The sequence below is a fragment of the Buteo buteo genome, chromosome 4 (genome assembly GCF_964188355.1).
Source record: "Buteo buteo chromosome 4, bButBut1.hap1.1, whole genome shotgun sequence".
In the NCBI taxonomy this organism is placed as follows: domain Eukaryota; kingdom Metazoa; phylum Chordata; class Aves; order Accipitriformes; family Accipitridae; genus Buteo; species Buteo buteo.
Window position 1 is genome coordinate 2753033 of NC_134174.1, and position 17886 is coordinate 2770918.

At 36.8% G+C, this 17886-nt stretch overlaps 1 protein-coding gene across 2 annotated transcripts in view; it reads left to right on the forward strand.

The window, feature by feature from the left end:
* Positions 1-17886, forward strand: part of CHCHD3 (coiled-coil-helix-coiled-coil-helix domain containing 3) — a 155000-nt gene that overhangs the window by 39189 nt on the left and 97925 nt on the right. For both annotated transcript variants that reach the window (XM_075024593.1, XM_075024594.1), the window contains exon 4: positions 12560-12704. In XM_075024593.1, coding sequence (XP_074880694.1) covers positions 12560-12704 — 145 coding nt within the window. The remainder of the gene's footprint in view (positions 1-12559; positions 12705-17886) is intronic.

Genomic DNA, 17886 nt, shown 5'->3' on the forward strand with positions numbered 1-17886 from the left:
TTAGGGTTCAATTTTGGAATCACTATCACTTTTATGTTTTCAGTTATATTCATAACGAATGAAGCACTAATTTATATACATGTATGGCCAGCATTAAGAGGAACAGGTCATTATGAGGAAGAGCTGTATATGGAATAAAGTAGTGGAGTTCTTGTTAAATTTAGTAACATCAAGTGCAAGCATAGGAAAGTAACGGTAATATGGTATAAAACCATAGGAAGATCTCACTCGGATTACTGTATGCTATTTGAGGTAGATAGTCCAAGAAAACCCCCACATGAAACAGATATTGTTCGTATTTGTTTTCATTATATGAGTCTGCAAGTTCCAGAGTTGCTGCTAGCTCTCACCAGGCAACAAAAAGACCTTCCCAACCCCTATTCTGAGTGTGTAATTTGGCCTCTCTCTTTTCCTCTTCCTCCTTCTCATTTGTTTTAACTTCACTCTGAGCTGTTGGACGTTGCCTGCCTTCTATGTTATAGCTGTGGTAAATCAAGTGGGATGATTTAAGTGATACTGGCAAGTGCCTGGTTGCACCTTGCTTAGGCAGTAAGGGGGAAGCCAGTCGCTAGGTCTGGAATACATCAGGTTAGGTTTGGAGAGCTCTCTTTTACAGCCTGCTGGGCTATAGGACAAGTTGTGTTACTCATAGTGTTTGATGGGGCAGGGATCGCAAGCATTATTGGTATCTTTCATCTCTCTTCCTGCATGCACCATAATCATGAGAGCTCTTGATAATTTATAGTGAATTTGTCAAACGTTTTGATTGTGCATGTTGCGGTCTACAAAATGGATAGCGATTTGGACCCATGTAGTCTCATTTGAATGGTTTTGGACTAAGCACTCATGAAATAATTGCAAATCTAGATTTGATGATCTGCATGTTCCTTTTTTGACTTTATATGCTTTAGCATTTTTGGTTTGCCTTGCTTTTTTTCTATTAGAATCACAGAATTATAGAGCCGTTTAGGTTGGAAAAGACCCAAGCGCAAGTTGTTGTGACCCAAGCGCAAGACCCAGCACTCGGCCTTGGTGAACCTCGTACAACTGGCCTCGGGCCATCGATCCAGCCTGCCCAGGTCCCTCTGTAGAGCCTGCCTACCCTCCAGCCGGTCAGCGCTTCTGCCCAACTTGGTGTCATCTGCAAACTTACTGAGGGTGCACTTGATCCCCTTGTCCAGATCATTGATAAAGAGATTAAACAGAACCGGCCCCAATACTGAGCCCGGGGGAACACCACTTGTGACGAGCCACCAACTGGATTTAAATCCATTCACCACAACTCTTTGGGCTCAGCCATCCAGCCAGTTTTTTACCCACCAAAGAGTACACATGTCCAAACCATGGGCAGCCAGTTTCTCCAGGAGAATGCTGTGGGAAACAGTTCTTTTACCAGTCCTAATTCTCTTGTACTTAATGAAAGATTTGTTCAGTATGTAGATGTCTCAAAAACTACTTGGGTAGAACATAAGTTCAGGAAAGTTATATTCCAGTCTTAAATTTAGAAGAGTTTCCTGCTTTGCCATATATGGTTTTTACTAATGTTTCGGGTTGTCCCTCCTGCCCCCCACACAGGGCAGTGCATCATTTAAAATACGGTTCACATAAAACTTAGTCAAAAAAACAAAGTAAATGAGAGAAAAAAAATAATTACATTTTGCCTGTTTGGGACATGTGGGCAATATGAGTGCAAAAGAAGTTGAAGGCAAAATGTGTTCTTTTTACACCATGGCTTTATGGTGGAGAGAAATTATATTTTCTGTTAACATTTGCATAATCTGAAATATAGTGTTTAAAAATGAAAAGTAAAGACAGATTTTTAAAGAATGTGGTTGCCACTAGTGTTAGGAATAGCCCCCTTTACCTGCAGTATGCAAAGTCTTACGTGAATAGAGAATGTTTTTTTAATGTGTAACTAGTGCTAGGAAATCACTTCAATTTAGAACTTTTTTGTATTGTCATACTGAGACTTTTGTGACAAAAAGACATTGCCTCTCAGATAATTTATTTCTTTATCTCAGTCCTTCTCTATGTTTTGCAGAGGCAGATGAACTTTAGATAATTTATCTGACTTTGCAGTCAGGTGAATAATCAGTTACTTGAAATTGAGTAGAAAAAATATCCATTTCACACTTCTCAGACCTCAGTTCAGGTTAAAGTTGTTTTCCTTATGTCTCTCGCATCTTTTCAAATCCCTTGTCAACTACAGTGATTTTCAACCACAGCTTTCTATGGCACATTCACCATGCACTCATTAAATATTGAAACTCAGTACTCAGAAACATTATTCATCCATTAATATTGAATCATGGCCTAAACTGCATTGTTCAAAACATTTTTGGATGTTATGCAAGTCTGTCAGAATGCATTAACAAACTTGATTGTGTCAAACTAAGCAAAAAACCTGTTGAACAGTTTCCACTGTAAACACATTGTATTCTTATTTTTAGTCAGTGTAAGCTTTTTGAGTTGAGGGGGTACCATATAGAAATGGAAGTGTTCAGAGATCATGAAAGATGAAGGAAGCTGGGTAAAATTAACATTAATTAAAAAAACCCCTTGTCATTGTGAGAAAGTGTACAGATATATTTTTTTGATACTGAAATGTTTTGGTTTTATGTCTTACATGGAGTTCATATTTAGGGATCATTTCCAACTTTAAGGACTAATACCTCTTTAGATTTTTCTACACTGTATGGAGAAGAGGAGAGGGTGATTTTCCTGATAGTGGACTTTGAAACTGGAAATATTTTGATTTTGGTTGGTTGGAGGTAATGAAAAATGACACAGTTCATGCTTTGGACTTGAATGAGTTTATCTTGGATCACCACAGATCTATCAGATTGTGTAGCTTGGAGACTATGATAAAGAGGCAACAACTGGCAAGTAATCATTTCCCTGAAAAGTAACAAAAAGAAAATGTATAATCTTTGATAGCATAATAAATTTTCAATAGCCGGAAATAAGGGCTGAAAATGATATATTACTGTATTTGCTTTTAATACGGTATTGTTTACCAATTTTAGATTTCCTAGAGATTCTTGATTAATTTAGAATAAAGTGTGTAGTGGCCATCAAAGCACAAAACTAATTTTTTTTTTTAACATTTCTCAGTGTGTTGCTGTTGTCTGTGAATTAAAAGGTGCCTTTTCCTTAATGATGATCTTTAACATCTGCAGGTGTTTTTCAAGAATGACAGAAATGGATATTTTGAAGTAAACAATAGAGTGAATTCTTCTGGATTGAGAACTAAATGATTCATCTTGTTAGTGTGGCTAACATGGTTCATGCTGTGCAACATTGCAGTACCATGTCATAAGTTCACATGGTAAACAACATTTTTTTTTTCTCTTGAACTCATTTAAAAAAATGGATATGAAAAGGATGGAAATTTTTTTCAGAATGCAGCAAATTTCTGTTGTGCCTTTTCCTGGAATGTATTTTTGCATTTCTTAAAAGAGATACAGAAAACAGATTGCTTGTCCCGTCAGAGATGCTTTCTTGTTTGTTCTTAAATTTCTAATTCTGCTGCACAGTAATGTATTTGGAGAGTGGAGCTAGCTGCGTATTTTGACTTCACTTATTTTGTTGGACCAGATATGATAGTTGTCAGTTATTAATTTTAAGTAATTACTGAATTGAGCAATTATTTTTGTTACTTTTTTGTATTATTTTTATGCTATTATTATTTAACACTAGTTTCATTTGGATAGGAATAATTACTTTGTACTGATATATACTGAAAACATAAAATTCTGAAAATCTAAAGAGCAACCTTTTATGTGAGTTTTAAAATATAGATGTATTCAGTCTATTCCTTAATATGCATTAATTTAGGCAAATTTACCTTTCCTTTACTGTCAACTGCAGTAAATGGCCAAGATGAATTAGGCAATTGAGATTATTTTGTTTTTTTTCATGGTGCTTGTGATGGTCAACTGTAATTGATGAGACTGTTGTGTCCTAGCTAGGTGCTTTCAGCTGTAGCCTGTTTGTTCAGTGACAATGTATGGTACAGCATCCCTGCCATGATATTTCAGCTGTTCCTTGTTCAAGTCAGGGCTAAATCAGTACCACTAGCTTGGGGAAATGCCATAATTGAATTAATTTGGGCTCTACCATAGCTGCAGAGAAGGAGGTTTTCCTCCCAGAGATGTGGGGTAAGCATTTCAGGCTGTCTTAGATAATGCTCTGAAACATTTGCTGTATTCCCATGTAGATTCTCTTTTACTTAATTTTGCATGTAGCTTGTTCTTGGCTAGTTTAAAAGCTGTATAATAAAAAATGCTACCTAGAATTTCACATTCACTGCTTTTATAGAAAAAAAGATGTGAATAAAAAAGAGGAATGCAGAAGCAAAAAGGTTATTCTCCTGAAATCAGGTATTTCCCCTTTGGCTTTGGTCTGAAGATCTGCCTCAGGAGATGGTTGGGACAGATGGTTTGACCACACGTATAACTTAATTTGATTTTGTCTCTGTCCCTCCTGCCCACCCCTCAAAAAATCTAGATCTAAGAATAAATTGGCTTTTATATATGAGAGCATCTTTCAGAATTCTTTTCATCAGTCTGCTGGTGTGAGATTGCTCCTTGAGAATAATGTGGTAGGTTTTGTGTTCAGTTTTAACAGAATCCGATTTAGGTGGAGTGTACTGCAAACGTTATTTTGATTAAAGTGACTTCAGGAATAAAACGGTCCAAAATTTGTCTTACAGTGGAAACTAAATATGACAATATGATAACAAAAGTATCCAAATTCTTATTATGCCTCTGTTTGTTCTGAAATCCATAGATCTTTGGTGGTTAGTGTGTCAAGATTTACCTAGCTCTTGCAGTTTCCTCCAGGATTTTTTTCCCCTTGGTGACATCAATGTTCAGTCATACCTGTGGTTGTTTTTTTTTTTTTTTTTTTGAGGAAAATCCAAACTGCATATGTTTATGCTTCTTGTGTTCAGTAATTTTAATGCATGTGATAGTGTTCTGCTCTAAGTGACTCCAAGGGGCTGCTGTCTCTAACAAGATGGGAATTACTTGATTCTAGGAATTTTTTCTAGAAGGTATCTGGATTCAAGTTTTTCATTCAAATAGGTAAGCTTCATAACTGTCACAGTATTCATTTACAAAGGAAATTCAGTAATTTTTTTCTCCTCTAGCTAAGCTCTTAAGTTGTCTTTAAAGGCAATAAGAGCCTCAGGCAGAGCATTTTTATTCTCTGTGTTGAGATAAGCAGGATGTTTGCAGTGCTGTGAGGGCTGTCGGTACAAAGGTGTGTCCAGTTTTAGCCAGTACAATTTCTTTTCTTTTGACAAAAGCTTTTTTCCCTCCTATATTTTAATGCCCAAATATTGTCTATATTTAGAATATCTATATTCAGCAGATGACCCAGTTTTCTACTTGGAAAGCATGCTTTTATTGAAACATATATAACAAATGGATCTTTGCATCTAAGCACAAAAAAACCCTAGGAAATTTTCTAGGTATTCACTAATACATTTTTCAATTTTCATATTCACAAGTTTGGGTTGTACTGAAAACAAATGTATTTCCAGAACAAGGATGGGAGCTGATATGAGTATGTTGGTTTGAAGTATCATAGTTACAAGAAGCGTGTCCAGTAGGTTCATGATGTCAGTCATTGACTGCAGTGATGTACTCTTGCTCCGGAGATAAAACTAGATTGAAGTACCACTGAACAATCTAAAAATTGAACTTTGTGTGCATTAGATTGTTCAAAGAAAAATTTCAGGAAGATATGCACGCATTTTCCTGTCTTCAGTCTGTAAACTTCATGATCACATAAATAGCAAAATTTTGGTATTGTTTGTTATTTTTGCTATTGCTTTACTTAATGTAGATACTTAATTACTTTTAATTATCTGTCAGCAGATAGATCTACGGATAGATGTAGATATCTGTCTGTTTGGATATGAATACCAGAATACAGTGTTAAAATCAAAAGCAAAAGGAAGACTGGGGTAAATGTGGGCCCATGGCTAAATGGAGCAGGGTCCCTGGTGACAAAGGAAATAAAGAAGGTGGAAATACTCTAAAGCCCCTTTGCTTTTTCTTCCTCTGTCTCTACTGTTAAGGCCAGCTTTCAGGAATCCCTGGACCTTGAGGCCAGAGGGAAGGTCTGGAGCATGGACAACTTACCCATGGTGAAGGAGGATCAAGTTAGGAACACTTAAACTGAACATAGAGTAGTTCCATGGAGAGTGATGACTTGCAGCCATGAATGCGAAGGGAGCTGGCTGATGTCATTGTGAGGCCACTCTCAATTATCTTTGAGAGGTCATGGTGATTAGAAGAGGTTCATGAAGACTTCGAGAAAGCAAATGTCACTCACAGTTTCAAGAAGGGCAAGCAGGAAGATCTGGGAATTAGGACAAGAAACAATAGACACAAACTGAAACATGAAATTCTGTCTAAACACAAGAAAACACTGTAAAGGTGGTCAAACAAAGAGGTTGTGAAGTCTCCATCTGTGGAGATATTCAGAACCCAACTGGACAAGGTCCTGGGCAGCCTGCTGTAGCTGACCCTGCTTGAGCAGGGTGTTTGAACCAGATGATCACACGAGGCCCCTTCCAGCCTAAATGACTGTGTGATTCTGTGAGAGTTGTGGACTGCACTTTCCGTTTAATAAAGTACAGGCAATCATCAAGCGTTTAAAGGATGGGTGAAAGAAGTTATGATGTAGAATTTGAGTGCCAGAAGCTTTAGGGGTAATAACATAAGTGACCTAATCATTGGCTGTTTGTTTACTAAATTGCAAAAAGTACAACTACATAAATTTTCTTCATAGCATTAACTCAGTGTTGAAGTCCTAAAAGGCAGTGCTGTAGAATGGCAGGAGTTGTTGCTTTTTATGTCTGATTGTGTGCTATAAAACAGTTGAGAGCATGAAATACTGTGAAGTGTTAATCCAAACTTTAGTACGTAGAGCTTCTTGTTAATGCTTTATGTGTATTTTCAAATAGCGCTATAGAAAAGTGATAGCATTACATACTGTATTTCATTAAATCAGCTACTGTAACTAAATAGCTGTAGACTTCTTGAAACAGTATTGCATAATTATTTAGAAGTATTTTATTCAAACTATCAACTGTGTAGAAAAATGTATAGCCAGCAGCCCTTTCTGCTGTTTCAGCACCTTTTTTAAACACTTTCTTTCCTCCTGTATAAATGATCAGTGTAATGCATAATGTCTCTTGTCTGTTAACTAGAGTTTTGTGCTTAAATGTGAGAACCATTATATTGAGCCTTTATATTTGTTGTAATTAAAAATGTCATTTTAAGTGGTCTATTTCTGTGGAATTCTTCGAGTAGTGGACTGTACTGACAACTTGTGTTGTTTAACTCCTTATAAATTGCGGATGTGCATCTATTTTTTTACTTTTGGCTAGATAATAATGTAATATATTACTATAGATTTAGCTGATGTTTGCCTTTATTCAGCAGCAGTACATGCTGAATGCCAGTAAGATGAATTTGTAATGTCAAGGAAGAAAACTACTGTAAGTTGATGCAAGCAAATGTTTGCGATCAGCATGTATCTGCCCTGTGTTTGTTTCATTAAGCTCCTACAAGCCACCCAATTATGTAACTCAAATAAATGAAAATTACTTCAAAATCCTACTTATTTTGTTAAAACTCTGTTGAATTTAAATCAGTTGAGATGGGTATTTAGGACTTTTTTTGTGAACAAAAGTTGCCCTAAATGCAGAAGTTTAGTGGGTACTTCAGGAAGTTAGCTAGTTGTATTTTGTTCTGTGGGTATGATGAGATACATTCCTGATCACATGAATGAGGATTAGAGTAGATAGGAAAGACTTTAAATTTTTGCTTTAAGGCGCTGCTATGAGCAAGGCAGTCTTGGATGTTTTTGAAGAACATAAACCAAATACCTTTTTGGCCTAAACTGTATAAAATTTTATCATGAAATAGTATAAATTTCTTTTATGGTAGAACGCCATGCAAGGAAGGAAAAAGAAAAAAAATCAGTAAAATGTTTGCTGTACAGCTTTCTTTGAGGTGACCTGAGTGTCTTGATCTAGAAGTTTAATAAGTACTCCTAAACACATTGGCAAAACTGGATACACAGACATTGCCAAGCCTTTGAGCTTATAGACACATTAATGCAGGCAACAACTTTGGCTTGCAGCTAGCCTCTAGTGAAGGAGCAAGCTTTTGCTTCTGGAGATGAGCACATACATTGCAGAATTGCTTTGTGACATCAGCAAGTACATCTTGATGAAAGGAGGCATCTCGTTAAGCCAATTGAAATGAAGAGCTGATAAACACTTCATGCAGAGGAGAGGAAGAAGAATGTAGAGGAAAGCTGGAAATTCAAAGACAAAGACCAATTCAAAGAATTGAAAAGACAAAGCTGTGAAAACTTTCTAGTATTTCAGAGCCAAACAAGAAGAAAAATAATGTTGGAAGGAGCTCCAAATGTTGCTGTCTGAATAGCTGCCTTCAAAAAGGATTGCAGTTGATCAAAAGGTCCACAAGATGGATATGCAGATATATGGACCAGCAAAGAAAGCTTTGTGCCAAAAGTCGTGGAGCCAAAGGAAGCCAAGAAGTCAAAATGAGAATTTAAAAGTCAAGTGGAAATTTTCATTTGCTTTACGCTGATATGTTTAAGACGAAATAGATTTTTCTTGTGGTTTTTTTTTTTTTCCCACTTACCAAGGAAGGATGTTTTTTGGGGAGTGGGAGGCAAATCAGACAGCTCTGGAACTGTTGAAGTAAAATTAGTGGCAAAGGTGTAACGAATCTTGAAGAGAAGATCTGTTACTGACATAGAAGGGAATGAAAAATAAGAGACAAAATACATGTTTACTAAAGGGAAGTAGCAGCAGAGAATAAACAGTTTGATTTCCCCCCAATAAAAACATAGCTACTTTAAACCAGAAACACAGTAGGCCTAATCTTGTCAATGGCTACTAAAACACTTGGCATCTTTAGAAAATTACTGGTTAAACTGGAGAACGTGGAGGTTTGTCACAAATGACAGATGGAGATTATTAGTCTGGAAGGAGGTTATTAATGGGACTTCTTGGAAGGCAGTCTTGGAACTAATGTTAATTTTATTTCTGAAAGATGCATGTGGTACAAAATTTAGTGATACTATTGCAAAATAAAGGTTAAGGTGTCATATGACAGGAAATAAATGACTGACTCCTACTAACTGATAAGTGGTATGAAAGCACAGGGTACTTCTGCTAACAAACTAAAAAATATTTTGGGGAATAAACAAACTGGGAAGTATTAGTTAATCACCAAAGTGAAAATCCTCTGGAAATGGAGCCTGTAGTTCTGCAACAGCTGCAGGGAAGAGCTGATGGGTTGATCAGGGAAACAACATTTCTTATGAAAGCCTGAAAGACTGGATTTTGTTTGTATGAAAAGTGCAAGATGGAACAGCAGATAAGGCTGCTATCTTAAAATAATCTCTGTCCCCAAGGTGAATGTGTTTAAATGGGGCAAGTATAAATTGAGTTTGGAGATTACAAGAATGTTCCTAAATCTCCAGAAGATGAACTTCTGTCACAGCCTTGCAGGTGGAACAGGGACAGTGGTAAGGTTTGGGTTTTTGGTTTTGGGTTTGTTTTAGTTTTTTTGAAAGGAGGTTGTGGTGGTGGTGATTTTGGGGTTTGGTGTTTTGGGGTTTTTTTAGGTTGTTGTTTTGGATGAAGTTGATCAATTTATGCAAGGCTTTACTGCTTAGCTGCAAAATTGTTAACTGCCTGATGACTTGGTAAATACTTACAGTTTTCTGTTTGCATTTTTATGCTGACACTATTGTAAGTGCATTTTTGAAGACATCGAGGAATCCCACTTTAAGGAAAAAGGACCTAATATATAAATAAGAAAACTGAATTTGGATGAACTGTTATGAACAACATAGATAAAATCTTTCCATTTTTGATGTAAATATTTCACATCATTATTGGTATTGGTATCAGTGAGCAAGCTAGTATGAAATACTGATTTTCGTCTTCATATGTTGGGAAAGAACACATCACTTAACTTTTTAGTAATATCATTTTGCACCTGGAGTGGGGAAGAAGAAAGTGGGTGGATAGTAATTTCTTAAAACTGTATAATGCATTATTAATAAAGGTGGGAGTTGGAAGTGAGGGACTTGCCCTGCACTCCTGTCAGTTACTCTGTTGTGATGGAAGTTCCTTGGGGGATCAGTTTGGCAATGACAGTGAGATGTGATTGCCCACAAAGGATGGCACAGAATCCTTTTACTGGGATTTTCATCACATGGTGTACTTGGAAACCAGTAACTTACAGGATTAGGTGTAAGGTTATACAAATTTGGTAGGGATTTTATAGGTGCCAGTTTTGGGTGTCTATCCCCATCCTTTCCTCTCTTGCTGTGGTAGGATACAACTGTTCATGGCCAAGATACTTAAAACTGGAATAGCTGGGTTGATACCTGGACTAATTTTAAATGTGCTGGCTAAGGTGAAATAGTAAGTCTTACCCTGAGTTCTCTGCTTATGGGAAACCAGCATTATATAGCCATCCTTTCTGTCACTGGTGTGGCTGTACCACAGCTGTGTTATTGTCTGCTAATTCTGGGGGATGTCAGAGCTTCTGATGAAAAGCTTTTTAATGGCTCACTGTAGGGTGAGGAGTCAGATGACTCGCAAACGTAGACGAGATTCTGGGTTGTCGTCTTGTAGCAAGTTTGCAGCAAAGGACACGCGGATTTTTGGCAAAAGTAGAAAAGAACATACTGTCCCTCTGTAGCGTACTTAGCAGGGAAGCTGAATGTAACAGCAGTCAGGTTAAGCCATCAAAGGGTTTCTCTTGACATTAGGAGCCCATTATTTTTAAGTGTTAGGAAAACTGACTTTCTTCTTCTTGCAAGAGAGGTAGAGAGGAGACCTCGCGCAGGTTCATAATTCCAGGGGCAAGGAGAAGGCTTGAGAAGACTAACTGAGGTCATGTCAGATGTGGGAATAATTTGCCAAGAATTAGATGTAAACGTTTCAGTGTTTGTTTTTTAATTTTGGAGAGTTTGTAATGTGGAAACTTCTGGCAGATTTTTTCAGATATTGTCTGATTTCGTATACTTTAATTACTCTGGCAGGTACAGCATGCATAAAGAAGAGACATTTTTAGGGGAAAACCACTTGTGGGAAGTAAAATCCAGAAAGAATGAGGAAGGAGCTGACTTCAGTCTTAGGAAACGCTAAATGCTTTCTCTGCTGTGTCTCAAGAAAAAGCTGCTGAGACTTCTATTTTGACATTTTTTTTTTTCTTTTTAGACAAAACATGATTTCTTCAATCGAAAAGACAACCAGTGTGTTTTGACTGCACCATTGATTGTGTGAAGGATTTGTTATATCAATGCTGCTGGAATAATTTGGGGGACCTTGGGAAATCACTTAATGGAATTTGGTCCATGTCTGCATAATCTGACTTTTTTGCTAGAGTAATTGAAGATGCTGCTTAATAAACTTTTTATAAAGATTCCCAGTTGGTCGCTGCATTTCAGAGGGTTGTGTCTGAGCACAGAAGTAATAGATCTTGTAATTGTCTTTTTTCCTCCCCACCTCACTTAAATATTTTCCCTGGGGAAGAATCTAATGTACTGTAATGCTACTACCTTTTACAAAGTGACCGTACTCATTATGATTTGTTCTCTGAAGCTCCCTTGACAACGTATAAATGCACTGAGAATACTTAAGCTTCCTCTCCATCACTCTTTCAAAAATCTATTTGAAAACCAATGTTTGATACTGCCATTACTATTCTGAGTTCCCTAATGCTGACTCTGCGTTCGGTGTCACAACATACATGCAACAGATAAGTTTTATTAGCTAAACAATTTATATCTATGTATTTTCATGAAAATTAGATATGGTGTGCTTATATCAACTACTATAGTGAAGATTTCAAATTTATTTATGGTTTGTGACATAAATGTTGAGAATTTTCTGGGACTGGAGTTGCCTTTATTAACTGTTGCAACAAGTTCAATAGCTATTTTCATCTCATCCTCTCAAATCGCTGGGAAAGGTTTATTATGGTTGTTCGATCTTTTTGCAGCTTGGTAAATAGATGCAGTATTTGGGTTTATGGTGTGTCCAGAGGTAAGAAAGCATTATCCCATTGCAGAAAATAATGGAGCTTTTAGCTGGAAATTGGGTGCCCACTGGCTGGTGAGGAGAAGGATTTTCCTGGAAAAAGGGTTCCTTAAAAACAGAACAAAACCATCCAGCCAACCAACCGAGCTCCATGCATATTCTGATTACTTGAAAATATATTTTCATAAAGCTCTTGAATTACTTGTGTTTTGTATGATTTAATGAATAGTGATACTAAGTCTTGTAGCTTTTGTGTATTCTGATTTTGACACTTCAATCTGAAATAAATTGCTGGAAATTTTAGCAAATATTTGTATTTCGGTGTCTTAAGAAGCTGGTAATAATGTATTACAGTGACTGCTTTTGAAGTGACTGTGCCAATGTCCTTTTAAACTACATTTGGAAAATATACCTTCAATCTAAATTTCCCTCCACCTTCTGTAGATTGAAACAAGAACAAATGTATGTACGTGATGAGTTTGGCAAACTTCTGGAACGAGAAAGGATTTCTTCAAATGAACATTTGACTCGAGCCATTCTTCGAGAGAGAGCTGCTACAGAAGAGGAGCGTCAGAAGGCACAGCGTTTTGTAAGTTCAGAAACTTTTATAGAAGTCTCTGATTTTTCAAGCAACCATGTCTTCAAACTTGTTTCAAACTATTGATAGAAGAGGAAAGCAGATCTCTTCTTGTTACTTGTTTTTTCTTTATTACTAGGTAATAGTGTGTAATTTTTATTATTTTTTTTTTTTGGTCAAATCTCCCTGTCTTAAGAATAGCTGATTGGAAAGACCCTAACCTTTCTGAAGGCTGCAAATATAATATGTCACCTTGTGTGTGTGGATAATATTAAATGTCTTTTTTTCAGAGGGTGGAAAAGTAATATGATAGTCTAGGTCTATTTACTAAATTTGGTTATTCTATGTTAAGAAGTTACAGAATACAAGAGAACTTTTCTAGAAATTAATTACTCCATATTTAAAGGGAGTCCATAATATTGCTGGGCTAGAAATCTGGCTAATAATAAGAATTAAAAAAGTATCATTTTTGAAGTTTCTTGTGTATTAGAAAACAACAACAAAAAGTCTAACTTTTGATGATTGTCTCAAACCTTGGAATCAGCTTAGTGAAAAATTCTGTATCAAACTATCATATTTCATTAGAGCTGACGTGTAAAAACTTCCTGACAGGGAAGTTGTAAAATATGGCTGGCTGTTTTCCTCTGAAAACTGACACTATATATTTCAGTCCATTTCAGATGTCTGGCAGATTTATAAGTTCTTGTATATAGCAGTTGCTTGCTATATTGAGTCTGTATTGACCCTTCTTTGTAACAGTAATCATTGTTATCTGAGGTATGACTATGCCTTCCTTTTTTTTTTTGAATTAATTATAAATAGTAAACAGGCTGGTATTTTCAAGAAAAAAAGTTTAAAATACTCATGTGAGCATTCCTATGAAAATAAATGGGATCACTTATGTCAGCAACTATATAAATATCTGTTTGGCCCACTGTATGTGAAATAAAATCAAAGCTTTCTAAGGTTTATTGGTTGGTAACATAGTAAACCAATCACTTCAATGAGTAATAGCTTTATCTATGCTGTGTAAGTAAAAATCTATTGCCCATGTTATTTTTCCAAATCACAATTTAAAACCAAGCAAATTTCACCTAAGTACACCTGAGTATTAGTATCTTTTGCAGACGTTTCCCAATGCTTTTTCACCTCTACGGTAATATTATTGCTGAAGAATAATTACAGTATGGTAAACAAATGTTTAATATTTTGTCATTTCAAAATATGGGAACAAAGGAGAATAGAGAGGAATTATGAGCAAGGTACAGCTTTAGTCTTATGCCTTAAACCCTTGGATTCTTAATATTGTGCAGGAGAGATAAGGGTTTTGTGGCCTCAACCTAATGAGGAGCTGAAGATTTATAATGGGGAATATTATTTGCATAATTACCAGGGGGTTTGCATCTTTCACTTACTACTGTAGTTAGCACTGTGCTTTTGAGAAGCACATGACGCCTTTCTCATCAGCCCAATGCTTGAGAGATTTCTTATTATGGATATCAAACTGGTTTATTTAGCCATTAAGTCAATTTTATTGTTAATTTTTACGTACTCTAGAATATTTAAGTTACCACTGCCTACGTGAAGCAATCGAGAATTGCTGTTAACTAATTTTGAACCTTATCAGCCTGGGGAGTGGTGTTTTAAGGTGTGTGGTGTCGCTGCATGTTGAGTTGGAAGAACAACGTACAAATGGTGCTAATGAAATGAAGGAAACACCTTAAAATCCTACAGGATGCCCCTTGATGTGGAGGACAGCATGACTTGCTGCCTTTCCATGGTGACAGCATTGCTGCATGACATTTTGGAGCTGACTACCAAAAATGTGCTTTTGTGGAAGCATAGGCATGTCAGGGCATAGATTTTGCACATCAGAAGAGAAGCAAGGTATCTAGGCTCTGCTAGTGACTTACGTATCCTGGTGTAGTCATCTAATTTTCGATCATCTTACTGTTTCAATCTGTGAAATTTTAAAATGTCTTGAGGTTCTTTGGTGAAAATTGCTATGCACATTTGCTATTACTCCTGCGAATTTGTCATTTCCCCTATAGTTTGTTCATTCTTTGAAGTGTACTGGAGGATAACAAAGTAGCAAGTAAGCTTTGTGTGTTTATTTCCTTGAAATGGGTCTAAATATTAAAACATGGAGTAATTCTCACCTTCCTTGCAAGTCCTTCTATTAGTTGCCTCGTTTATTTTCCTGTAACTGGTCAGTTTTTATTCCCTTGGCTTCATTGCTAATGCTAGCTGTTTGTTTCATGTATCCAAGCTGAATTTATAAAATCTGTAACACGGTGGGATATATCTTTGTGTACCATTTGTCAGGTAGAATGAGTAATTCCATGTTCTAGTAAACTGCTATGGTAGGTTTGTATTTTACGTAGCCTGGATTTGATCTGTCAGATTCTTTTTGGAGAAAAAAGAGTGTTTCTGAAATGTCAGTAGCATTATCTACAGAATTAATTCCTTTGCTGCTGTTAAATTCTTTAAATAATGCACAGGAAAAGAAATTACGGTTCAAAAGGAAGAATTTTATTTTTTCTTTGTAAAGGCTGCTAATTCAGTTTTAAGAAATAGACATAAAATTGTTAATTGAAGTGATGTTTCCCATTCTTAAACAATTTTAACACCAGCTGCTGCTTATAGTTTCAGAAACAAGAAATTTTTAAGTGTTAACACCCCAAAAGTTGGCATTAACTCCTCATACAAATGAAAAAGATGGATAAAATGAAGCTAAACTGAACACCTAAATGAGTAAAAGCTTTACAGGTGACAAGAACTACAGAAAGACATCATTTGTCTCTTTAAATGAAAGTATTGTACTTCTCAAAAAAACCAAACCAAACCAAAACCTAAAAGAAGTCAGCAGAGCTTGGTCAGCAAGGTAAGGTAAAGAAGGAGGGCATCCTTAAAAAAAAAATCTGAAATAATTTTTAAGTGAGCAGAATGAGGATTGTGACACTTGTTAGGCTAAATGTTAAAAAACCTACCTTTTCACCCAAACCATAAAGTATGACAAAAGGGATTTTAAAAAACAATTAACAAAAGATATAAAAGCTCACACACACACATGCCCATGTAGGCACACTCATACCCGCTCACCGTGGAACAAGGATCTACCAAAGCCTGTAGACCCAGGAGCAGATCGGGGAAGTACGAGCAGCACGCAGAAGAGATGAGGCCATAGCAGCAAAATACCCTGAATTAATTTTTTCACATGTCTCTTCAGAGTGGAGGAACTTTTGAAAGTTCCCATGCCAAAAGTTTTCTTTGCAGAGGTCTCCTCAAACAAGGTCTCAGATCTGAGGTTTCAGTAGAAAACATTAAGGGAAATGGACAGTTTTACCAATAACAGCTCTTCAAGCCTGGGTGGTATTCATAAAAGCTCTGAAAGAAACTCGGAGATGATAGATGAGCTAATGATAGCTAAACTACTTATGTGCTGTGTAAGCTGTTAGAGAAAGCTCGCTCAGTACAAGTGGACTGGAAAGTGGCTGATGGGATGTTAGCTGCTTCAAAAACAATTTTGGGGAAGATCCAGAGGTTTACAAACTAGTAATTCTGATGTTTATACCAACCAAGGTAGAAATTACAATATAGAGTGGAATTTCCAGACCCTGACCAAAGCCCTAGAAATCCCTTGTGGAGTCAGTGTGAGGATTTGTTGAACTGTTGATGCTTAATTCAGCAGAAATAAATCCATCTGCTGTTGATTCCTTTAGTAATACCTTCAGATGTCGCTGACTTTGAGGAGTATTTCAGACGTAGCCTAACTTTCCTTATCCCACAGCATTTGGGTGTAGACTTTAAAAAGCGATGCCAGGAAGACTCAGTGTGCTGAAGAGCTGGCGAGGTCTTGCATCTCCTCTGGCTTCTCACCCATCTCTGGCCGTGTGATCCTGCTGTCTCCATTGCCGTGGGGCTGATATTTGGTGCTGAAACGAGCTGACTTAGGCTAAGTTCATTGTCCTTGGTTTGTTTGGTTTTTTTTCCTTTTTTTTTTTCCCCCCCTCCTGTCTGGCAAATGAAATGAACTAGCTTATTTTGAAGGGACAGATGTACGTTGGTGTAAGGGATGCTTTGCTGATGAAGAATTTCTTTACCTCTTTTTCTGCCCATTTCCAACTCTGCAATGCAGTTCACCTCCTTTTCTGTTGTGTCAGTGCAGGTGTGGTGGACTGAAGCAAATACAATGCAGTCTGTCCTGGAGACCTTTTTCAAATGCAGGCATGCCCACAATCTGCTTTACAGCTGGACTACGAAAATAGCTGAAGTGAGGACATAGCAAAATGTATATGGAGGGCAAGTTGTTGGGGGAAGAAAATGAAAAGTTCTTGAACTGCCCTTGCCACCAAAGAGAGTGGTTTTGTACCTTTAGCTTTACTTACAGTCAGTTTTGAGACATGGTATTTGCAAAGTGTCCCTGAGTGTTTTCACCAAAGGACAAAGTACACTGTGTGCTTGAAGTCATGCTTGAGAACTGCCTGTAGCGGTGCAACCAATAATAAATATTTCTTTCTTCCATACCCTTAGCATGTATATGATATTTTTTCTGCCCATCCTTCTTGAAGGAGTACTTCATAATAAATGAAGTCTTTTACTTCAGTCTAACCATAAAGAATTTTGGTAGTGGTATGGTCCTCTTTAGCAAAGATGGGTACAGTTGAAGGCCCCATACTTCTGACTACTCCAAGAATACTTGTATTGTGTTTTACTCACATAGGCAGCAGACCTACCCTCCTTTCCGGTATTTATTATTGGAGATCTTTGCTGCACATCTAAAAATTGTGGATAGTTGAGTTGGGCATAGTCTTGTTGAGTGGCTTTAAATGTGGTAGCTTTGCCATAAATAGCTTATTGACGTTCTATCACTTGAGTCATTATGTGAGTCAGGGTGAGACATAGAGAATATGGAGTAGAAAAATCAATAGTTATCCAAAGTGCAGAGGACCTGTTGTATTTCCATCTCCTTATAATGACCTGGAGTCTACTGTTAACATATTTGGTTCACTGTCTGGACTGAAACAGGCTGTCATTAAGACCCTGTATGTTAGAAAATGGTTTTATTGAGCTGCCAATGACATTAAAGTCTCATTTCCCTTTGAAGAGGCACAGAAATACTGTTCTGTTCATTTGCTGTAACCGTAATATTAAAATTTGATTATTGCTATCATTAGAAATCTGTATCCATACT